This window comes from Cryptotermes secundus, unplaced genomic scaffold, assembly GCF_002891405.2.
Source record: "Cryptotermes secundus unplaced genomic scaffold, Csec_1.0 scaffold414, whole genome shotgun sequence".
NCBI classification, from domain to species: domain Eukaryota; kingdom Metazoa; phylum Arthropoda; class Insecta; order Blattodea; family Kalotermitidae; genus Cryptotermes; species Cryptotermes secundus.
The window spans coordinates 458,997-485,543 of record NW_019743151.1 but is presented as its reverse complement, the minus strand read 5'-3'; the positions used below and the strand labels follow the sequence as shown (position 1 = coordinate 485,543).

Here is a 26,547-nt window from a genome sequence, read left to right as displayed (position 1 = left end):
CTTTAATATGAGACAGATCAGATGAATCGAGTGCACATTCTCATACTCTCGATTTATTTATTTTATATCCGTCTGAATATTCTTCTCCCTTTAGACCGCCTCCGTTTCCTCAAGCGTTCTCTTCTCCTAGGTTTTGTAACTGAATTCTGTACGCATTTCTCATCTTCCACACCCGATTCAACCACACTAACAGTATCAGGTGAAAAATACAAATTATGAAGCTCCTCATGATGCAATTTTCTCCACCGTTCTGTTACCTCCCCTCTATCGGATTCGAATTGTATCGCGCAAGCATACGTCTCTAGCTGCGGAGTTACGAGTACTTATGAATACCAATCTAAAAGGTAATTTCTACTAAAATTACGAATCTAAAAGCCGACTGCATCCCCAAACATATGCATACAATCAATACATACAGACTCTTATAAGAATTAAGAAAATGTTTATTCTGAAAACGGAAATTTTTCTTAAAAACACTGATGAAATAATAACGTATGCCTAAAACTTAATTTCAGTTGAAATTCTGGAATATGTCACAGAAAGTACCATTCATGGGATAAAGTATGTAATTCACACACATAACCATCGCATCAGGGGGTGAGGAGGCGGAGGAAGCACGAGCAGCAGCAGCAGCAGTTGCAGTAGTAAATAATCCATGCCATACACAAAAACGACAAAAAAAAACTTCGTGGCCTGTACCGACCGAGCGACCGCTGCTTGTCGGCAAAGTTAGCGCCAACTTTTACGGATAGAGGGTGTCGCGTGGCCAGCGCAACGGATTCCTACGGCCGTTAATCTCGGTTTTCTCTTACACATGAAAGCAAAAATTCATTCCACGGTTCAAAGTCTTTGAAAAGCCGTACGTCTGTTACCAGTTACTTCAAATCAGCTGTACTAAATTACGTCAAAGATTTTTAACGAACTCAATGGAGCATAATCCTTGTTCATAAAATAAAATACTCAGCTGGTCCAGAATTTCCTCACCCTCTTTGGATTCCGAAAAACGTAGGTAAGTCAAGAAGTAAGTTACAAATGGATATAGAACTTAAATAAGAGTACTGATTTGAAAAATTCTTTTATTTCTCAACATAATCTCCCTGTACTTATTGACTTACCCTCGTATATTCTTTATCGTGATGACAAGATCCAGCAGTGGATCATCTCATGAGCAGAAGAATCCAATCACACGGAGTTTTGTTAAGATCCATTTTAATATTATTTCTCTTGTTTAAGTGTGTAAACACGTATCTGGATAAAAAATTGCCGATTGACAGACACTGCACTTAGACAACTGACAGGTCTCATTAGAAGTGGGAGATCCATTGCAAGGAATCCACCTGATCAAGGCAAAACAACGTTATTGGAATCCGCGACCCAAGGAAAGTGTGTGAAGAGGCTAAATAATTCTTGTATGACTAAGTTCTGTCGGCGATCTTAACCTCACTAACTACAGTCAAAAGTTCTGTTAACTGCAAGGACTCGATACAGAAATGAGCGAGATGATACAATGAAATAATTTAGGAACACAGTTAAGGGAACATGGAGTATATACACATTCAATATTAATATACAATGTTCACCAGAATTTGAAAAAGCACGAACGACGAATAACTGACAACACAATTCTCTGACAAATGATGGACTTCAGGAAAAATAGGAAGCCGTGGACGATCCAGAAAAAGACGGTAAGACCAAACTAGAGGAGCCGCAACAGGCCTTGGGACCTGATATTTGAAGATGGAGCAGCAGCATTCAGCAGCACGTGACGGTAGTGTGGCTGATGTTGCTGACAGCAGAACAGTATATTGGGGAAATAGAGACCCGGATGTGATAATGCAACATCACACAAGACAAAAGCAAGCAGTCTGCTTTTGGCGAATCTTAGCTGTGGCCGCTAACTCTGGCAAGCAATCAACGAGCTATTTTAATGACCTACGCATCCCAAGACACCTAAATATATCTCAAATTAGTTATACGTCGGTGGCAGTTGATGTGTGTGCTGTTTGGAACAGAGAAGGCTAGAGAAGCTTTTTATAGCACAGTAGGTCAGCCGGTGACGCCGTAACTATCGAATGTAGGTCGAATTGTAAGTCACGATGGCTAAGGCCATGGCCCATTCTGTTAAGAAGGCGAGAGATTTCACTTTCTAGACCCTAGTGCCAAGATTAACCGTGTCTCAACATGTACAAGTTGGATATGTCTTGTCATGATACTTTCGCAGAATTCTTCAGAACGCAAGACGAGCTTTTCGGTTGGTTAATTTTATAATGCTGCATTATCAGCTACTGAGGTTCTCTTTGTACATATATACATATCTAACTGTACAATATGGTGTCAGCAGGTCTGCATGAAACAGAGCGGACGAAGAAAGTGAAAAACACCAGTTTGGATAGATGGTTTCCCAGTCAAAGTCGAGCTGCAGACCCGTGCCACAGCTCAGACGCTTAGTCGCCGGTTTCCCACTGCAGCGACCCGGGTTCGAGCTCAGGTCATGTCACGTGGACAATGTGGTACTGGGAGTATTCTCCGAGTACTTCGGTTTCCCCTACCAATTATCATTCCACCGACCGCGACCCACTCATCATCATCATCATCATCATCATCATCATCTATCATTCGAGGGCGGTACAATAGGTCACGTAGTGGCCGACGTACCAAGTGGACTCAGTCTCAACCCACTTCGAGAATAAAAAACTGCTCGATTCACATATTTTCATAAGTTTTATATAAGTATACACAGTCTTTTTTAATTTCTTGGGGCGGGGCGAGTCCAGTTGGTACGTCGGCCACTATTTGCCCTACTGTACAAGCCCCGGATGATAGGTGATGAGTGTGGAGCAGGTAAGGTAAAACGTAACGCTATCCCTGTAACATGCCGTGGAGGCCCATAGGGTTCTGAGACGTCTAGGTTCCCAAATTTTCCAGATAATCGGCTCACACATGGCGGTGAGGTTGTCAGCCTTAGCCGGCCGCACCTTTACCCCGAGGAAGACTCTCGGTTCTCATTTATGCTACAGGCTGAGTCGACCCCAGGGCCATAGTGCAGCTGGAAGGTTTAGGTCCACTGAAAAAATTCAATGACCTCATTGGAATAGAACCCGTGACCTCCCGGCTTGTAGCATAGTGCCTCAGCCAACTACGCTACTGCGTGCCCCGAAGAGTCTGAAGCAGTCGGTGGAACGAGAATTGGCAAGGGAAACCGAAATACTCGAAGAAAACCTGTCCCATTGCCACTTTGTCCACCACAAATCCCACATGAGCTAGGATCGAACACGGGCCTCTACAGTGGGAAGCCGGAGACTAACCACCGGAGCTACGAATATGTCATATATGCAGTCTGGGAATATACATAAACTCAGGCCGAGCGCCCGCTTATTCGATGAGCCTTCGTTTCTTAAACAGCCCCCAAGAGAGAGAGGAAGCACACGCAGACGCACAAAACTACCTCGCCCTCAGAAATTACATAGGAAGCTTCTGCTGTCGTTAATTTCTTTTACTATCTTCTTGGTTTGTGTGATTAACGCCTTCCTGGGCTCCCTACGTAAACACCCATCCATCCATCTATCCTTAATTGAGACCCATTAGTTTTCAGCGGCTTATTTGGTATGTAGCAGTACTGCAGACGTCACTTTCCTTTTGGGCAAAGTCCTTGTTTACTGACACATTTAGAGAAATATGCACCTCATATGGAACGCGCGCCGATCACAGTGGTTGCGCGGTCTAAGGCATGAGCTACTCTCTTCCGCTTAAACACTGGGGTCGTGAGTTGGAATCCCAGTCTAGGCATGGCTGTCTGTGTGCGTTTATTCTGTTTGTGTTCTCTGTGTAGGTAGAGGCCTTGCGGCGGGCTTGTCCCCCATCCAAGGAAGGAGTCCTACCGACCGTGTACATGCTCAAGAAACTGAAAAAGGGGTGAAGGCCCACCAAAGGGTTGTGGAACAATAATAGAAGAGAATATGGAATGATACTTCACTGCGGTGCGGAAGCAGAATTTGACAACACTCTAATGAGCAGCTAAGCAGAAGTCTGGGTGAAGAGACCTCCAAGTCTATTCGGTTGTATTCTTTATTGCTGAGGTCGACAAAGAATGGATTGATTACATAGGACTTGAGGTTCTCACAGCGGTGGCTATGAAGAGTTTTATCTTCTGGGATACAAGGCCGTTGTAGTCCGCTGAAAGTCAACAGATGTTTCGGAGGGATATATCGCCTTCATCTTCTGGGTTGAAGAGTAAGCCAAGCAAGAACCAGCACGAAGCAGGCAGCCCTTTGCTTCTTGCCTGATTCATGCCGTTTCTTGCTTGGCTTACTCTTTCACCCTCAAGATGGGGATATATCCCTCGAAAAAACCGCCCGATTCACCTTCACAGGGTTATATTCCAGAAAACAGAACTCTGGTAAACACAGGTTCTTTGTAGTGATGACATAAGGGCCTCTCAGTTGAAGAATATGACGTGTTTGTAAACAAATTCGGGGAGGGAAAGTAGTTAGGAACACAAACACAAATGTGTATGCCAATTTCGGTATGGTACTGCACTCATGAACGGAAAATATTTTGTGTTTACAAGGAAATTCCATATTACGTACCATATGGCTCCAATGATGGAATTAGAGTATCTGAAATAAATATTTTAAACAAAAAATATACATTTATTTCATATATATCTTAACAAGCTGATTAGACTGCACATATTCTGTCGGATACCACAATATTTCCAAAAAGGAAAGTTTTAACAAAGAAATGCAAATTTTCTATAATACAAAATAGTATTCCAACCATGGCACCTTTATTCTACATATTTAAAAACATTTTATAGCTTATACTCTTATTATGTTATTTCACTTTTAACTAAATTAATGGGGTTAATCGTTCTTGAAAAACCGAGGGTAGCCCAGATTAACTGTCGCGTTCACATGAGCCTGTCAACGAACCTTAACCCTCACATTCGATTCAAGATCCATTTTATTATTATCCTACCAACTACCCCTAGTTCTACGAAGTGGATTTCCGATAAATACCTTAATCTAAATGCATTTCTCCTCATGAGTGGTAGAACGCACCCCACCCATTTTATCTCATTCAAGGACCGGATGCATATTTTTCCAAACATGTTCAGGTAAACACCTACACTTACAGAGGTCCACAAGAACCTGCCTGTCCGGATTTCAACACCGGCCTGACGTTGCGTAACACGTGCTTCTTTTTCCACTCTGTAGCATTAGGTTCTACACATTCGCTTTTTGACAAGCAAGGTCAAATTTGTAACTGTGTTTCACGATTAGGAGAAGCCGGATCACGATGTCCGCGCGGTCCACTGGAACACTGTATTTGCGGGTTCAAAGCCTGCTTGGGGCGTTATCTAGCCCGACTGAATTGAACTCGTGCATTCCTGCCAACTGCAACAAAATCTGGTCTGCATGCGGGAAACATAAAAGTCAATAAATAAAATGTGGAATGTATAGTAATTATATACTCGTATATTAACTTTAACCTACATATTTTTCAATGTATTATATACAGTAAACATATACCAACATGGAAAAACTATAAACAAACGAGATTCACAATCTAGGCTATGGGATCTTTATTTCTAGCATATTCTTAAGAAATGAATCCATAATGTAATGAATGTTTCCATATATAAAAAGCTCCTATGTCTTAAAAACATTATATCGTATATACTGTCATAAGGTAAAACTTAAAAGAAAACAGGTAAACATACGCCGATTCACATATTCATTCTGTTCTAATCGTAAAAGCTTTAATATGGGCCATGCTAGCTCATAGTCGCTGGCTTCCCACCGCGGCGGCCAGGGTTCGATCCCGGGTCTGGTCAAGTGGGATATGTGGTGGACAAAGTGGCGCTGGAGCAGGTTTTCTCCGAGTACTTCGGTTTCCCCTGCCAATCTTCATATCACCAATTGCTCTATAATCACCCTCACCTATCATCTGGGGCTGGTACAATAGGCCAGAAGTGGCCGCAGTACAAGGGACTTAGTCCCACCCCACTAGCAATAAAGAAAAAAGCTTTAATAACAGAATCCACTATTCACATAAACATGAAAAACGTTACATTAACGGATATAAAATGGTGGAGTCTGCTTCATTTTATTCAAGATTATATGTAGTGGTTTCTTAGAAAAACTGTCCATCCGCACAAAGTTATGGAAATCATGTGACACTCGACACTGCATCTCTTCATCTAGCTTATACAGAGCGACAATAAAGTTCCTGCATACCTATCACAAACGATTAGTGTATTCAGAGAGTCCCTGTACGATAATACAAATACATTTCCCTTACTTAAGTTATAAAAATTGTTGGAAATCCCCCCCCCCCTTGTAAACACGCATCTACACGTCTTATCTTGTTTGCACAGACAGGCGAAAATTAAATCAGTGCGATGTTCCTGATGAAATTTGCGATGGCTTCCTTGAGTTCAAGGATAGTGGGAGGACAGTCTCTGCAAAGAGCGCCTTTCCTTGCTCCCCATATATAATAATCAGAGGGTGCAACACCGGGAGACCGTGATGGCCAAATCTATGGCTCTACAGCCCTCTGTTGGACCTTGGCCGCTTTTCCAGTGTCTTAATATTACACGCAGTAGGTCCGAATCCTTGGAGGGGGGACCAGCCCGTCGCAAGGCCACTACCTACATACAGGCCAACACAAACACAGAATAAACGTACACAGACATCCACGCCCTGAGCGGGATTCGAACCCACGATGTGAGCGTTCTAGCGAGCGAAGACAGTTCATGCCTTAGACCGCGCGGCCACTGTGATCGGCTGTGACGGCCAAATATCCTTTGAAATTACCATCCTACTGGAAGCAGCCGCTGGTAATTTCGTCCTCATTTAAATTTCCAATGACGGGACAAAGAATCACCACAATAATGTTCCCAGCTGATTGTGTCACCCAAGAAAATTATGCGATTTCAGGAAATGGAGCACCACACACCCTTTTGATCATGTGATGGTGCATCCTTGACCTCATCCGGATTAGTCGCTGCCCAAATGCGGCTGTTTCGGCCGTTGACGTAACCGGAAAAATGTAACCACGCCTCATCAGTAAAGATACGCCAAGTGCAGAATGTCCTCGCCAATTACGTCTCTAAACCACAAGCAATATCCAACACGTCTGACGGTGTTCCTGTCTTTTAATTCACGCACTGACGATCTTGTAGGGATGTGCAAATGCTTCTTCAGCACTCTACGTGTGCTGTCAAACGAGACGCCAGGCTGCTGTGCAAATTTACGAACATTAATAGCAAGAATGAGGATGTTTTATCATTCGCAGTGTACATACAGAGTGACTTCTGGCTCACCTGTAGTTCGGTGTGTGCCTTGTAATAGCCGTTCTCATAGTCACTCGAACGTTCTCGACTACTCATGATCCGTACTTTGACGTTAGCATTTTCACTGCTGGAAATCCCGAATCTCTTACGTAGAGCCAAACCATGAATTCACATTTAACGACTCTAATTTTAAAACAGGACACTGTGCAGATGCCATTAAATTCCGAAAGTTCGTGTCATTCACTCGTTTTCAACGACAATTCTGTTCGAAAATAAATAATCTCAAGTTCTAGTTAATAAATATCTTCCTTGAACATGAATTATATTCAGCACTCTCACTTATGCGTCTAGTGAAATGATTCGTAATGTAAGACACAGGCAACTTCATGCACTAAAAACGCCATTACATGAATACACAGCATACACAGCCGCGACAAATGTACCATCAGAGCGACTGTGAACATTTGGGAAGTTGGTTTACACACCTTCCATCAGCTGAGTACTCCATAACTCCAGTTTTTCTGTTTAAAGGGTCAATGGTGCCAATCATTTTAATGATGATCTTTTTAAGCCTTCAACTCAATTAGCTTAGCGGTAAGACGTGTGAGTAAAGCAAGATCTGGCAGGCATACAGGATATGTTAACTGTGGAGCTAAAGCATCTCTAGAAGTTCGTCACGATGGTATATTAACACAATGAGTGATGTTTTGGACAACATGCACTGTCCTGATTTTACTTAAAACAACGTTTCGGAGACTACGCTGTCTCTGAAACGTTGCTTTAATTAAAAATGGGACGATGGCTTATGTCCAACAAGTTCATCGCTGTAAATCACATTTGTCCTGAAGAGACTTAAACATTTCTGGAAGGAGCTCTTCGAGCCTGAATAAACGTCCTCCTCTACTGAGGCAACGGACTTCAATACGTAATAGCAAATCGCAAGAATGCCTACTAATTTCGTCTAATAAATGTCTGAAGAGCCTACGCTGAAGAGGCCTTGCAGGGATCTAGTTTACAATTTTTTTCAGAACACTCATCACATGTTGAAGATCGATCACTACTGCACACAGCGACTGCTATGAATGATACATTGGCAACTACACAAGTCAGAACGCGGGATCTTCCTTCCAAAGTTCAAATAAACCGACGTTTTCACCAGCCACGGCTGAAGCTCCATATGTGGTAACTGGGGCCATCTTGAAGCGGAAACATTAATTTCCAGAAAGCTAGCATACGAGTTCTGAAATATGTCTCCATCTCTGGCCTTCCTATGTAATGGTACTGTTCTCACCAGCTCCTCCTTATTCCTGCCATCGTTGAAGACTATCTGCATAAAACAAGAAAGCGAGAAACATCACAGCCAACAGCTGACTCATCTAGCTGAAGGCTAAATAATAAAGAAAATTCAAGATTCTGCATCAGCTCCTGTTCAGTATCACTGGACATGTAATCCATTCAAGTGACAGTACTTCCAGATAAGTGGGCCTCCAAGAATGCAATGCATATTTCGGACAGATACTCCTGCTGGGGCTTTTCAAAAACCGTTCTGAACAACGGGAACACTGTAAAGAATTGAAGGGGATTAGTATGAAAAAATCTAGGTTGCTAATATCTGCAGCTCGTGAAATAATTAAAAAACGTAGTCTCGAAACTTAAGTTTCCCGACCTTGTATGTTGAAGGAAACATTTCTGTCGTACACGTACGCTAATATTACAAGTGAACGCAACAGCGGGTTTTGCGGTAAGAAACTCACAAGCTGCATAACTCACCCATTCCGCGGTGCACAGTCTTTCATCGAAAACTAAAACTGGGTGTCCTAATAAATTTCACCGCGTTCACGCAAGACCACCATTGGCCTAAATCACTTCATTCCAGACCACTCCTTCACACCATATTCCTTTAAGGCTCGTTTTACCATTATTTTACGATATAATTCAAATTCTTCCTTGAGTGTTGTCGGCTAAAACTGCAGAAGTATTTCCCTCCTCTCCCATACGTAGTACAAGCCCTCTCCATCTCACCCTCCCAGAGGTAATCACAATATCCTGTGAAGAACACATTACAAAGCAACGCGTTAGGTAATTTTTCTCACTACTACTTCTTTGATAAATAATTTATGCCATCTACCTTAAATATTAAAGGTAAAAATATAAAGTTGCCCCTGTGCTTAATTAATAAGGCACACCACTGACAGGCATGGTGGAGTGGAGGTATAGCTCAGCCATCAATGACCTCTACACTATATACAGGGTGTCCCTGTAGGAATGTGCCAAACTTCGGGAGGGTGTTCCTTATGTTAAAGTATGCCGATATAGCCCAAATCACCTATGTCCAAAGTTGAACGGTTACGGAGATAATGGCCCGAGATAAGTGTGGTCTTCTGGCGGGTCCATGCACTATACCTGTCAGCTGAGACGTCTTATCTATGTTCGTCCTTGAGTGCGGTGATTCACACTAGCCGTAAGCTCATGTGCTACGTACAGAGTACGTTGCGGCCGCGTCGTACATGGTTGGTAATTAGTTGTGCGGAGTTGCTGAAATGTCTTTTGTGTTTTCACACGTGGAATATTGTGATATGCAATTTGTGTGTGGATTTTGCGGTGGCAATGCACTTGCTGCTGTTGAAGAATACCAAAGGCGTCTTCCCGATCGAAGGATTCCATCTCGAAGTGTATTTACGCGAATTCACCAGACATTGCGTGATACTGGTTCTCTTCCGAGCGTTTCTGTGCACTCTGAAAGGGAGAATGTACGAATGATAAACACACGAGAGAACATTCTTGAGATGGTTCAGAGAAGTCCGCGTCTGTCCACTCGTAGAGTGACCTCTCGCATCGGCGTATCACGTATGCAGGTTTGGCGAACTTTACATGATGAAGAGTTGTATCCTTACCATGATCAAAGGGTACAACATCTGGAACCAGGCGACCATGCACAGCGTATGGATTTGTGCCACTGGATAAAAGCTCATCCCGAAATGTTAAGCGTAATTTTATTCAGTGATGAGGCGTCTTTTACCCTGGACGGTGTAAATAATTTACGAAATGTGCATACGTGGTCCCATAATAATCCACAAGAGACAATGGAAACGAAATTCCAAAAGAGATTTTCCGTGAATGTACGTTTAATACAGTTATGTAGTCTGTTTATACCAGTATGCCCAGTTAGCCATGTTACGTCAGCGGTTACCATTCATGTGTCATGTATAGTTCTTGGAAACCTAAGGACAATTATGACATGGCGAGCGCGTATTCTGTACTTCAATTTTATGGCTTCATGTCACTCACAAGTTAGTTTGATTTTACGTACATTATTAACATTACAGAAACCACATATTCCTGCCAGTTTTAATATGTATTTTGTAATCTACAAGTGTGTAACAGCGGTCAACGTTTCACAATTCTCTGGCCATTATCTCCGTAACCGTTCAACTTTGGACATAGGTGTTTTGGGTTATATCGGCATACTTTAACATAAGGAACACCCTCCCGAAGTTTGGCACATTCCTCCTAGGACACCCTGCATAGGTGAGTGGTCAGCTTCATGCCCCGACCGCTTTACCCCTAGGGAAACAGCTCCCGGTACCCATTGGATAGGAGGCTGAGTGAGCCCTAGAGCCGGTCTAGATGCTGTGAAGCAGAGGAAAATCTCTTGCCCCTGCCGGAATCGAACCCCGGCCGTCCAGCCCGTAGCTTCGTGACTACATACGTGCATCTATAATAAAGAGAAATTACTGTTAAAAGGGATTTTTAAATATCAATCTCTGAATTCATGTTGGCATTCGATCCAAGGTGTAAGACCTATCGACAATGCATTCATCAAACACTGTGAACGTGGGTTCGAATTCCACCGGAGGCATCCTGTGCAGACAGTGCCACAGTGACGGGCCGATCCCCACTCCAAAGAATCTTAGAAATTTCACTGCAAATCTTACCAAATTTCACAGTAATGAATTCACTGTTTTATCATTAATCCCGAATCGGAAGAAGACAGAAACTCAAAGTAGATCTTTTTACAATTCCCGCCTCTGCGAACAGCCTGTGAAATCTGTGTGCATTTACTTTCTTTCAAAGGGAAAATCACTGCATATCAGCGTCGCGTTCAGCGGGGAGTACAGGTGAATGGCCTGACACAGGTAGAATATCACACATGGGTCGCTGACGACAAGCATCAGTACAGACGGGAACCTCATTCCACCATACACGACAGTGTGAGAAATCGCTGTTCGTTTGCAGCGATAAACCCCCATCTATACTGTTTGTCACTATGTCACTGCCGGTCACTGCATTCTTCATTTACATTACATTTATGTACAACACTAAGACGACATACGCCGATCCCAGAGCCCGCGCGGCCTAAGGCACGAAATGTCTGCACCCGCTCAAACACTGTGATCGTGGCTTCCAAACCCACTCGAGGCCTGGATGTCTACGTTTCTTCTGTTTGTGTTGTCCTGTGTAGGTAGTGGCCTTGCGACGGGCTGATCCCCCGTCCAAGGAGTCCTACGGACTGCCTCCAAGATCACGAAAATAAAGTGAAACGAGGATTCACGGATACCCTATGTTCCAGAGGGAGCAACTGACGTTAAATAAATAAAGAATAAACACAAAATACGTGGCAAAGCACCACGCTATGAAACGAGTTACTCTCCAGCCAGTTTAATCCAGCGGAAAATTGAACACGAAACTGCGTGGCTTTCAGAACAGGTCTTCGAGAAAATAAAAATCCCTCATCTTGGCGAAAATCGAAACCCGATCATCCAGCTCGTAATTAGTTACCACAAAGGTTGGAACCGTCATCGTGTCTGCAAATGTTAACACACGTATACAATGGTTCACACAAATACTGCAGGTACGTTTATGATATACCTGCACACCAAATTTCATACAATTCTCACTGTCAAATCTGTATGTACTCCGCAGTGACGGAGAGGTGTGCTCTTGGCAGATATCTGCTACAGTTTCCGACCTCAAAACGTTTGCGACGTGCTACTTAAAACTGCCCGATGTAGCATTAGTACATTATTTGCACGGTTTGGAAATGTTCCTCTCTTTTAGATTGTTTTAACATTCTTCCACGTCTTTAAGGCATAGTAAGTTAAAGGTATACATTATCAACGCAGATTAAGAAACTGTGAGCTGATCTGGCAACATGTCGATCTCCCAAATTCTTGTAGAAAATGCACAGTTTTTCGTTAGACTTTTTCCTGCATGAAACTTTTCCGTTATAATTTAACTTACGCTATTTAATAGATGAGTTTCGAAGGGACGACTCTCTCCCTCTAATCATATTACACGTCGGGGGAATACGTTTCTAGAGACACAGTGAAGCTGCTGTAAGGGAGTATCGCAAATTTCAATTCTAGTATTCCCTTGAAGATCTTCCAGACAGCAGGAGCTGTTCACGCATACTTTTCCTTTCAGCGTGCCCCACATGCCAGTCACAAGGATTTAAATCGGGTGCTCGCGAACCCACTATCCTTGACTTACGACCAGTTCGCCGAACACTTCATCTAACGAGTCCACAGTGTTGCTATGTACGCCTGCAATTGGTACCAACGCAAGCTCTACCTTTTTCCAACCAATACTCAGTTGGCGCATAATGACGAGCTTCATAACTTGTACTCTTCTCCGAGTATAATTAGAATGATCAGGTCGAGGAGGAGGATGAGTAAGGCAAGGCATGTAGCACGAATGGGGGAGACGAGGAATGCGTATAGGATATTGGTGGGAAAGCCAGAAGGAAAGAGACCGCTTGGAAGACCAAGGCGTAGGCCGGTGGACAATATTAAAATGGATCTTAGAGAGATAGATGGGATGGTATAAATTGGATTGATCTGGCTCAAGATATGGACCAGTGGAGGGCTCTTGTGAACACGGTAATGAACCTTCGAGTTCCATAAAATGCTGGGAAATTCTTGAGTAGCTGCAGAATTGGCGGCTCCTCCAGAAGGGCTCAGCTCCATGAGTAAGTAAGTAAGTACTCAGTTGGCAGTTCGAGATGTCTTTCTGTCCAGCAGCGCCGATCACGTAGAACGTAATTTTGTTGCGATATTGTGAATCGTTGGTTTGGATACTTTCAAGGCATTTGCTCCGACGCAGTACAAGGGCACTGCACTGAATAATCTCTGTTCAACGCTCGTTCACAACAGTGAGAAATGCAGGCCAACTAACAATTCAGTACTACCTAGACAGTCGAGCAAGCATGGGTAACCAAGCGATGATTCTGCGACCAGAAGGGGGCTCCTTCCTCAGGTCAGAAGGCAGGGGAGTGAAGCTGATCACTAACCTTACCCAACACTGAGGATAACAAGGCGCAGTGCTATACCTCAACTCCCCTTATGTCTTCATGACATGGTGTTTAAGCTATGGGACAACGCAAAGCAATGAAACATATTTTATTTAAACAGGACTAACATGTGTAAAAATACTCAGACTGGAGTGTTTATAACAAAGCACTGCACCAAATAACATTATGCTGCACAGGAAGCTGTACCTGGACTGCAAGACCAGATTCGAACCCCGGGTCTCCTGAATATGATGCAGAAATACTAAATAAATCGACTGTGACATTCAGTGAAAATACACCGGCTGGTTCTGAAGTCAACAGAGGCAACAGCCATATGTAGATCACTATTTCTCGGATTATTTAGGGGAAGAAATGAAAGCATGTAGGATTTGAGGTCCTCACAGCGACGGTTCTGAAGAGTTCTATTTTCTACAATATACCACCATGCCCATCTTCAGGGCCAAAGAATAAGTAGAACAAGCTCTGCTTACCACCTGCTTCACGCTGGTTTCTTGCCTGGCTTATTCCCCGACCCTGAGGATGGAGGTGGCATTGCCTTCCGCAATCTCCTTCCCATACTTAGATTTCTTCTCTAATTGCATTATCCCGTGTGGAGGCTGGGTCGAATACCTCCACCGTGGCCCTGCGAGTCGCAGGAGGCGACAAAAAAAGAAGTCTAGAATCTGAGACAGTAAAATATGGTGGCGCGTCGCACGTCTCACGGGACTGGGGCCCGATAATGTCTGCGCTGGCGAGGGCCTGCAGCAATTGTAAACGACAGACCCGTCCTCTCGTCAGAGAGAGCGCCACATATAAACAAACCCGCAACTGTCTTAACAGGAATAAAAATTGCTCCTAAGCCCCAGATGGGTGCTTTATTCCAAGACAGACTGGCAGACTGACTGTAAGACTCGACTCGACTCGACTCTCATTCCCGACCCCTGGACCCTTCTGCGGAGTTCTCAGCTCCCTGACCTAAGCCAACCGACCCATTTCCTTACATATTGTTCGGATATAACTTCAGCTACACTGCCACAATCTTCCCGAGGGACGTCACTGCTGCTGGTTGAGAACTGTCCCGCACTCCTTGCACTGCCACTTCAATCGAGAGTATCCGTCACGATTCTTCCTATATACCGCGTTCCTTTCCGTATCGTCCACACCTATCTCCTCCCGGATCCCTGGACCCTTCTTTACAGTTCTATGAGCTCCATGACCCTAACAACACATTTCCTTCCGTTCTACTGGTTAGCTGTATCTTGAGGTATAATGTCTGCCGGTGGACGCCTACAGCTGATGCAGCACGGAGCTGCTCCTTTTGCTGCTATATCAATCGACAGCTTCGCCCACGTTCGTTGGGCCACTCTCCCTGTCGAGCTCGTCCACACTTGTCCTACACCCATCTCGAATTTCTAAATATCCTGTAACTTGCAAACTCATGTCCGCTGGCTCGTCGGCATGTGTCTCCTCTGCTGCAGTACAAACTCTCTGCAGGAAGCCCACGTTAGGCTCGTTAGACACATCTTAACAACTCTGTGCCCTGCCCTTTTTGCTTTTCGAAGGCAGGGAATACGTTCTTTTCTTCCTCTCCTAAGTTTAATCGAATAATCAGTTCTATTCCAGTTTTCGACCCTGTTAAGTTCTTAGTATTCCACCATATTTGTTATTCTATTCAAAAGGTCGTAAAACTCATTATCACCCGGCGTCGAACACTTTCTCTCCCCAATCTGAATACATAATCAATTATTATCGTTCTCACTCTCTATCTCCTAGCATCACCATCTCCCTCTAGAAGACTTTCACTCGTGTTCTTCCAACCCGAACATCGATACGTTGTTCTCCCTGTGCACATCTTCCAACGTCTCACTTCTTTGTGGGCCTCTGACTTCCGCTCCCAATTCCTTATTTCCTGCTGGATCTGCCTGAGCAAAGATATTCACCTCTTGTTTGATTCCATGAATTTAACTTCTATGTTGTTCCAAAAGTCTTGTACTATCTTTATATACTCTAAAATTGTCAATTTTCGCCATATCCGTTTGTGGACCCGGATTCATCCCCCACCTTCCATGTCAACCCCGCTTTACATTTACCTTCAAGATCTACCGCATATCCGCCAATCCTGGCCCGATACACCCCTAGAATGACAGCCATTTCGTTCTCCTAAACCACATCCAGTCTCTCCTACGACCGACATTTAACTACCCCAAATGGGATTAATATGAGTATTTTACAGGGTGGGGCACACAAACTTCCTTTCTGGGAAGACGCATTGTGAAAGGAGGTCGCAGAAAAGTGGGGATAGGCTCGGCGAACACAGCAGTCGCGGAAGTTTCTGTCTAATACCCCTCAGTAGGAAACATGAGGTGGACGAGTGAGCAGCGTGCGTTTGCTGTCGAAGCCTATTTTTCGAACAACCATTCCTATGTGGCGGTGCAGCCTGCGTTCCGTACTCACTTCGGAATTAAGCCCAGAGGTTCGGTTCCCGACTGGAAATCGACTGTTTTGTGGGTAGAGAACTTTAGGACAACCGGGAGCGTGGTGAAAAAATCATCAGGACAACGGACCGTTACGACGCCAGAAAATGTGGAGGCAGTTCGACAGTCGATTTTCAGATCTCCAAGACGCTCCGCTCGCAAACATGCAGTCGCCCTAGACATACCCAATCTCGTTCAATGCGCCGAATTCTTCACGAACATCTTCATTTCAATCCCTATAAGATGGTTGTTGTGCAAGAATTGTCACCACGTGATTTCCAGAACCGAATAACGGCGTGCGAAACGTTATTGGAANACAGGATGGTGCCACGGCCCACACAGCCCGAGCTTCGATGACAGTTTTGAGGGCAAAGTTCCCCAGACGCCTCATCTCACTTCGAGGTGACATCCCGTGGGCAGCACACTCACCTGATCTAACGCCCTGTGATTTTTTTATGGGGATACCTCAAGGCAGAGGTTTTTAAACATCGCCTCACAAACCTGCTTCAGCTGAAGAATGTTATTCGGCAGGAAGTAGCCCAAATTCCGGTGCATATGTTGGAAGGTGCAGAGGGGAACTTCAGAAAACGGTTGCATCAGTGCATAGAGAACGGTGGCCACCACCTTCAAGATATTTTGTTTAAAACTACATGATCTAAAACTTTAAAGTATATTCTTTCATTAGCTGAACATAAATTTTGTCTATCAGCAATAATTTTTCTATTATTCACCTTCAAAAAAAGGAAGTTTCTACGCCCCACCTGTATATCATGCACAAACTATCTATACTACCTGAAGCATTTCGTCTTTATTATGGTTACTAGTTTTGAAGGTGGGGGCAAGTGGTAGCATAGTTGGTTGAGGCAATATGCTACAAGTCGGAAGTTGGCGGGTTCCATTCCCGATGAGGTCACTGCATGTTTCAATTGACCTAATCCTTCCAGCCGCACTCAGCCTCTAACAGAAATGAGTACCAGGAATCTTCACTGGGGGTAAAGAGCAGCCGGCGTGTAAGGCTGACAACCTCTCCCCCACCTATGAGCTTCGATGTCTCACAACCCTACGGGCTTCTAGGGCCTGTTACAGAGATAAAACTCCGTGGCTTTATAATCCGGAAGCGAACTATACCGACCGAGCGACCGCCGCTTGTGGGCGAAGTTGGTGCGAACTTTTGTGGAGAAGTGTCGGGTGGTCAGAGCAACGGATTCCCACGGCCGTTAATCTCCGTTTTCTAGACCAGAGCCGCTACTTTTCCATTCAAGTAGCTCCTCAATTATCCACACGAGGCTGAGTGGACCCCGTTACAGACCCACTACTTGTCAGAAAATCTGGTAGGATCGGGAATTGATCCCGGAACCTCTGGATATGTAGCCAGGAACTCTGACCACTAGACCACAGAGGCAATCCAGTTACAGAGATATCTTTACATTTTTTCTACCTTCACTACCTTTGAGGGTAGCTCCTTGATTTACAGGAAATCTACATAGACCTATTAATATGAGATATAATGTATTTAAAAGTGCCACCAGGGTACTCAGACCCACAATAAAGCTTTCTCCCTAATGTGCCAATTTACTTAAACATTTCTGTGCATATTCTATACAGCATGCAACCCTCTGATTTTTTTTAATCACGTTTTCTACTGCATACCTTTATCAATAAGGCTTCGCTTGGGTTAAAAAATATCTGTCTATTAAGGATTCGCTTTATGTTCAAAAACTCTGTATATTTCGAAGAACAAGAGACTGTTGAACAATCCTGTGCATTAGTTTTTAACGAATACTGTCTTGTTTTATTGTATGTATTTGTTAACAGCTATCACTTTTGTGATCTGAAATATTATAAAAATACATATAAACTTCATATTGACATGCAGAATGAAAGTTCTCTGTTGTGAGAAAACGAGTTCAGGCAATCCATGCCCCTTTAACCAAACTGCACACACCAAGGACAAATTCATTTACACTACCTTCTGTTCCAATTTTCAAGGCCATTCTATAACACAAAAGTACATACAACAAGGTTCTCATTTATACAATAAAAATTCCCTGATAAGAACCTAAGTCCATACTGAGGTCATGTGCAGCCCATTAAATGCTGAATATTAATATCAGGAATGAATGTAATTATTTAATTCCCATCATTTTATGGAACCTGAAGGGTCATTACCGTGTTCACAAGAGCCCTCCACTGGTCCCTATCCCGAGCCAGATCAATCCAATCCATACCATCCTATCTTGTCTAAGATCCATTTTAATATTATCCATCCAATTACGCCCTGGTCTTCCCAGTAATCTCATTCCTTCTGGCTTTGCCACCAATATCATATATGCATTCCTCCTCTCCCTATTAGGGCTACATGCCCGGCCCATCTCATCCTCCTTGACTTGATCATTCTAATTATACTTGGAGAAGAGTCCAAGTTACAAAGCTCCTCATTATGCAGTTTTCTCCAACCTCCTGTCACTTCATCTCTCTTCGGTCCAAATATTCTCAACATCCTGTTCTCAAACACCCTCAGTCTATGTTCCTCCCTTAATGTCAGGCACCAAGTTCCACACCCATACAGAACCACAGGCAAAATTATAGTTTTGTATATTATAATTTTTATGTTTTCAGACAACAGACGAGAACACAAAAGGTTCGGACTGAATGGTAGCTAGCATTAACCGAATTAAATCTCCTCTTAATTTCCTCCTCAATCAGGTTTCGATTTGTTATAGTCCTTCCCAAATATCTGAACTGCACCACATTTTCAAAACATCTGTTACCTATCTTCATTTCATGCCTTTGCCCTGCATTTTGGTGACAAGACAGTAACATGTACTTAGTTTTCTCTGTGTTTACTTCTAGACCAACCTCCTGACTAGCGTCAATAAAGTCTGTGTTTTTCTTTATGGTTATGGCACGTTAGCAAGAAACCGCTCACCCAGTAGATTCATATTATCAGCAGAGACCAGCAGCTGATGTGTCCCATTTAATTTCAGTCCCACCTGTTTTTCCTGGACCTTCCTAATGGCATATTCTACTGCAAAGTTGAAAAAAGAAAATTGTGATGAAGCATCTCCTTATTTTAGACCATTCTGGATAGGGAAATTTTCAGACAAATGATTACTTATATGGACTTTCCTACTCGTTTCGTTTAAACAAATTTTAATCAGCCTAACTAGTTTCTTGGGTTCCCCAAACTCTATCAGAATATTGTACAATACTTCTCTCCTAACTGAATCATAGGCTTTCTTGAAGTCTACAAATAGCTGATGTACTGTCTCACTGTATTCCCATTTTTTTCTCCAGTATCTGAAGAATGCAAGAGATCTGATCCGTAGTCGATCTGTTACCTGGAAACCCAAACTGATGACCCCCAATAATTTCATCTATGTATGGACTTAACCTTGAAAGAAGAATATTGGATAAAATTTTGTATGAAGCTGATAGCAGTGATATCCCACAATAATTACTACAGTCAGTTTTATCACCCATCTTGTGAAATGGTACAATAATAGACTCCTTCCACTGATTAGGCAATTTTTTCCTTCTTTCAAATAAAATTAGTTAGCTTATGGATCTTTGAACATAATATTTCACCTTTTGCTTGAATAAGTTCTGCCAGAATTTGGTCACTACCTGGCAATTTATACCTTTTCAATTTTGCAATGGCAACTTCAGCCTCAAAAGGCATAGGCTCAGGTATGAACGGCCCAGCTGTATGTATTTCTATCTGCCTAACATCCCTGGCCCTATGTACATTCAGTAACTGAGAGAAGTAGTTCTTCCACATATTCGAAATGTTGTGGGAATATGCAAGCAGATCACCATTCTCATCCTTCACTAAGTTACTTCTAGGTTGGTAACCCCACTTAAAGTCATTTATTCCTCTATACAGGTCTCTAATGTTCTTGTTCTCACTTTTTGTTGCAAGCTCATCAATTTTGTCTTTCAGATATTCCCTCTTTTTGTTCCTGAAATGCTTGCTGGTTTCACATATTATATTCTTAAGATTATCCCCATTTATTTCACTTGGATCCTGTAACCACTGCAATTTGGCTTGTTTCCTTTGGTCTAATAATTCTGAGCATTACTTCATCAAACCATGGCTTATGCTCCTTCAATTCATAATAAGCTTCTCTCTTTGGGAGAAATTTTGATATTCTCTCTAATAGTTTCCCAAGCTTTATTACCATCCACCTCAATGTCCAAGTTTTCCAAAGCCACGATCCTATTTCAGATTTCAACACAATACAACTCTTTACCCTCTACCTCATTTAATTTCTTGAGATTGAACCTCTCCATAGGAACTCTGTGTGTTCTGTGTTTGCTTACTGCCAGTCTTTCCCAAACCTTTGCCACCACCGGGTAGTGGTCAGTATCACAATCTGTTGCCCTGAATGATCGGACATCAAGTATATTTGAATGCCGTCTTCTGTCTATTAAAACATGGTCGATTTTGTTGTGTCAGGAGACATCTAAGTTAATATAAGAATGTTATGATGTAGGAATATCGTACTTTTGACAGTAAGTTTTTTTGAGGGCTGCACCATAGCTCAAGCGGTTAGTCGCTGGCTTCCCACCGCAGCGGCCCGGGTTCAATCCCGGGTCTAGTCAAGTGGGATTTGTGGTGGACAAAGTGGCGCTGGGGCAGGTTTTCCTCACCTATCATCAGTGGCTGGTACAATAGGCCAGAAGTGGCCACAGTACAAGGGACTTATTCCAACCCCACTAGCATTAAAAAAAGTATTTTTTTATGCAGCAAAGTTTAGTATAACTCCATTAGCATTACTATTTTCATGTAAATTCTCATTCCCAATTGTTGTTTTGAAAATGTTTTCCTTACCTACTTTGGCATTGAAACATCCTAACAAAATTTTCATATGGTACTTCAGAAGTGTATCAAATACATCTTCCAGTTCTTTGTAGAACCTAGCCTTAATATCACCAATTTTGTCCTCTGCTGGAGGATGAACATTCAGAACGATGATATCACACCAGAGACTTCTTAGTATCATGTATGACATCCTATCCCTAATGAACTCTACCCTCTTAACTGTTGACAGATTCTCTTATGTACAAAAAACCTGTACCTAATACACAATTCTCATTCCCCTTTCCATAGAAAAATGTATATCTGCCTGCTGCTTCGGTGCCACCTCTGTCCCATCTGACCTCCTGTACTCCCCTTAAATGTAACTTACATTTTGAGATTTCCTCTTGTTGGGCACTGCCCTGAGCAACCCTGCCCTATACTTACTTCTAACATTCCAAGTACCAAACCTCATATCCATTTTCTTAGGTTGTTTATCTTTTAATTACTGATTATTATTCCGATACACACAATACAAACAAAAGTGATAAATATGGCCTATATATGACAATGCTAACCTCACCAGGTATCAGAAAGAACGGAACCACACAGGAATAAGGTAAATCAATGACCTTCCACTTATCACACAAAGTTTAGAGCATGCTATCATAGTACTTCAACAGCATTTAAAGATTATCTCTTAGCTCAAGCCTCCTACTACGCAAATCAACTTATTTTCATTGAAAATTATTACATATGTAAATTTATGAAGAAAATGTTTATTGGCATAATTATTTAGTTCAGCAAAAGTAAAAGGTAAATCTGTTCTTGTGCTTAATTAATTAAGCACCATGCCATGAAGACATATGGGGAAGCTGAGGTATGGCTTCACCATTCACCCTTCTTGACCTCAGCACCTGATAATGGCGAGTGGTCAGCATCGTGCCCCAGCTGTTTCATCCCTGAGGAAAGAGCCCCAGTACCTATTTGATAGGAGGATGGATGCACCCCAGAGCTGCTCTGAATACTGTGGAGTACAGAAAAATCTCTTGCCCATGCCAGGAATCGAATCCTGGTTATCCATTACTTAATATACTTGCGAAACTGTAACTAGTTGTATTACCTATGTATTTATATTTGTACTTACATTGAGTATATTCTAAATCCTTGGTTTGGTCATACAGGATCTACAGAATGTAATAAATTCTTATTCTGACTCTCAATCTTTTAATACATTTAAACTACGGTGAAGAGTGTACATTCCATTGGTCTCTGTTACCTGCTTGGAGGCAGCAGGAAACCCTGATCAAGATGTTTGTAACTTTTAATACAAAGACGTTTTGTATAAAGATTTGTTGTTATGACAGAAAACAGTGATGAAAATACAGACCGTCTTGTCAAAAACATGCATGCTGCAAAGGCCCATCCCAACCTTTCCACAGGCCACAGAAGGATGAAATTCATAGCATTTAAATGGAAAGCATATTGCAAGTTATACAACCAATAACAAGAGTACAACCAAACTAATCCACGAAAATGAAATAACAGATGTTCCATCACTAGATAAAAAATTTGTACATTGATACATATGTCGTGGAAAGATAATGTAAACTGATGACATGTTTATGAGTTTTGTCCTGTGATAATGTGACATGTGACTAAATATACACCATTGTATTCAATCATTTCTCAGCCAGAGAATGAAAAAGAACATGAAATTCACATTGTATGCATGGCAAGTGACAGCTACCTCCTCATATTTTCACTTTTTTGTCCTTTACCCAAGAAATGGAATGTAACTGGAAGTTGTAATGTTTTCAGGGCCAATTTCATCAAGTATACTTTCTTACACTTTGAAAAACTCAAGCTATAACAAAGTTTTATATATCATTTGATAGTCTTTTATGTCACTTCCAGTGATTTCAGTTCCATTCAAATACATCCATTAGTTTCAGAGGTACAATTTATTGTATCATTTAATGCTTCCACGGATGATGTGAAAATAGCCAGTATAACACAGACTTAAGCATTCTCTGTCTTCAAAACCAATGAGTTACAAGACAAACAATTTTACTTTTACTATGTCATACAAACTTTTGGTTATACCAAGTTTCATTAAAATAAAAGATTCAGTTGCCATAGACTTTTGGTAAGACCTAGTTTTGCATGGAATCCTCCATGAGCCAGTTCTTTAGGTTGGCCCCTACTGTCTGTCACAGTTAGCAGGATGTGACTGAGCAGGTCACCACTATCTCGTACTTCCACCGTATCAGTATCTTCTTTTATTCATTCCCACAAGAAAAAAAAAGTCAGTTCAGATCAGGAGAACATGGATGCCACCCACAGCCAATCCACGTGTCCAGAAAACTGTTGTTCAACCCATTATATACCTCAGGTGGAAAATGGGGGAGGGGGCCACTATCATGCTGAAATCACGTAACCTCATGAACATAAGGAATAAATCCTCTAATAAAAGTGGAAGTGTTCTCTCAAGGAAATTGCTGTACCAGATTCCACTAATCACTATTATATTCTGTGCAATCAGGTAACTGTCAACAATTCCAGAATCTAGTAGAATGAGCATTCCCCAGTTCCCATTCATGTAGACTGTGGAGAATGTTTAATTCAATCTTTGTCAATACTGCCTCATCAACTCGCAATACTTGACACAAGTCAGTTCAACTACAGTTTTTTGTAAAGTCACTGAGAGAACTGAAGGCAAGGCTTACTGCCACTGAATGTGGTTCTTCCACGTGAAAAAGACAGAACTGTTCCTTATACAGTATATGCCAAATGGCACCCTGTGAGGGGCCCATTTCATATGTGAGCTCATGAATTAGCATGAATGCATCTAGTTCCCCTGAGCTGCAGTGTACCATTGCAAACATGTGTCTGTTGGGTTGCCTCAAATCTAAATATCAATGCAGCTCTGGAACTACCAACACAAAATCTGTACATGAAATGCGTACTGACATTCTGCATCAGTAAATTGCACCATCTTATCGTGCTATTCTTACTATTACTTTGTCATCAGAAGCAAAATGAGCCTTAAATGAAAGCAGTATGAGCTCTCTTGTGTGATTTGATGAAGGCCCCAGCACATGAGCATACCAAAATAAAAAAAAAAATAGGCTGCAACACAGTAAATCTAAAACTATTTTCTGCAAAAGTATGTCCATATATCCCAACCTTTTGTCCCAAATGGTACATTATTTAAAAAAAGAAAAATTATCTTAAAGCAAAAACACACAGTAATTTAAATACAGGCACAAAACATTAGATGAATAAGTTTACAATAGGGTGAGCAATTGCATGAAATTAGGATGACGGTGTCATTCCATAAACCTTAAATAAAATCCAATTCACTGACAGTGTTGCTAGATACGTATGAATAATTATATTAGGTCCACTAACTACAGAACACAACACCACAATTTTGGCCACCATACCATATTGCTATATATTATCCACACAATCAAGCAGACCATTCACTTTACATTAACTTACCCATATGCAGAGTGGTTCTTGAATCATAAATGTCACCAACTGACTGAGGTGATAACCCACAGTTTCATTATGATGGAAATTGGCTGGAGGTAGTATACTTTCACCCGATTCGTTTTCATTTGGCTCAAAATTCGATCTTGATGTGGTTGAATTCACTTTCCAATCTGGATCACTGGTTATTTGTACTGCATAGTAAACTGAACATGACAGCAACACGACACTAATGATGGTGTATGCCTGCAAACTTGGTAATGGTAATCTATCAAGAAGAATAACTGGCATGCTGTATTGTTTACTACCACAGTACGTAGGAGTATCGAATCATATCAACGTTACAACATACAACATAACAATTTGGAAAAATTTTGTACCAATCACCGGTATTTGTATCACAAACCGTCTTCCTAAAAACTTCACATGCCCCATTCAATACACTGTACGCATCAGTGTGACCAATATTTACACAAGATTAATACCACAAGGTTATCAGAAAGCCAACGATTTCCTTCAGATGTGAAACTTCTACGAATATATTTGAATATGGTCAGACATAATAATTTCTTATTTTATTGAGATGGCCTTTATACTGAGCAACGAAATTAAATACGCCTAAACAATTACTGTCATTATCGAAAATGTCTTTGTTGGTTAGACTGATGAAAGAAATGAGGTGGAATTGTGTTCATACAAAACACAGACTACAGAAAACGTATGATACGAAGGACAAAATTATTAAAACAAATTTCAATTTAGCAGAACAATACACAACAATTCCGCCACACAAAATGATTCAAAGCTATTAATTTCACAAACATACGAATTGATGCCATTGAACATACTCCTGCCACCTAACGGTTGAACTGACAAATATTTCTTCCTTAACCTGTTCCTAGAGGACACTAACAGTACACTTACGATTAGCTCACGCATCGATGCCATTGAAGATACTCCTGCCACCTAACGATTGAACTGACAATTAAATTATTCTTCCTTAAACTGTTCCTAGAGGACACTAACAGAACACTTACGATTTCATGAATATGAAGGTATATGTTTACTAGCGTTTTGATGGGCTTTATTGGATTCATCTTCAGGCTAAAAAAAAACTATCCGTAACTACCAGACTACAAGACGTCATATCCCAGACGACACTATGTTCAAATTAGCTTCTACTACTGCGATCACATTAATTTGGATTTGTTTCAAAATCAGAGGCGGCGAAACAAAGAAATTCGGAGGGCGAAGCGAAAGTGAATACCGTCATATTATTTAAATGTATAATTTTGTATTCTGAAATACGAAATTGACATGTGTAGAACGCTGACTATATTTTAAAATTCTTCGGTAATCTAATCATTCATACCATCGTGCAGCATCAATTCCAGTCCAGAAAGAAAACAGAATGTGTAAGAACCAATCAAGTCTTGTATATTTTTGTATCAAATATTCTTTAAAAAAACTGTAGAAAATTTCCGTACACAGAAACATTGGCGATGAGTATTTCGCAAGGGAAATCAATTATGATCTTATAAAGCCCTAGAAAATGTGACAAAATCTTAGGCGGAAAACTTCCTTTTCCCGGCACACCGAACTACCAGCCTGGCAGGCCCCATTGTAGCTAAATGCTAGCAACAGAGAAAGTCAACAAAATTTCGGGTTGACTGTCAATAGACCACACGGCACTACAGAAGATAGAACTGTTCGTAACCACAGCTGCGAGAACCTCAAATCCGCTAGCAAAACTTCATGTACATATGGTCACTTGCACACACATAATTGTTTTAGTTCTCTTTAGTTGATACTTGAACAAGGAAGTTCAACTATTTTTCATACCGTCACCATGGTCCCGGTTGCTGACATAGTAGTTAAATTGTTGGATTGTTTTAATTTATTTCGCTTCTTTGCATTCATTTTGGGGGCACGCAGTAGCGTAGTTAGTTGAGGCACTATGCTACAAGCCAGAAGGTTACGGGTTCTAGCCCCGACGAAGTGGATTTTTTCAATTGATCTAACCCTTCCAGCCGCACTATGGCCCTGGGGTCGACTCAGCCTCTAACAGAAATGAGTACCAGGAATCTTCTTGGGGGTAAAGGGCGGCCGGGGCGTAAGGCTAACAACCTTACCGCCATCTGTGAGCCGACTGTCTAGGGAAAGTGTGGAAGCCTCGACGTCTCATAAC

General features: G+C 41.9%; 1 protein-coding gene across 1 annotated transcript in view; it reads right to left on the bottom strand.

Moving 5' to 3' along the window:
- The window catches only part of LOC111873849 (E3 ubiquitin-protein ligase AMFR), an 80,717-nt gene extending 55,560 nt beyond the window's left edge, over positions 1-25,157 (bottom strand). Inside the window, exon 1 of the mRNA XM_023868880.2 lies at positions 24,369-25,157. Within this exon, the coding sequence (XP_023724648.1) occupies positions 24,369-24,650 (282 nt within the window). The 5' untranslated portion in view covers positions 24,651-25,157. The remainder of the gene's footprint in view (positions 1-24,368) is intronic.
- Positions 25,158-26,547: the final 1,390 nt, after the last annotated feature.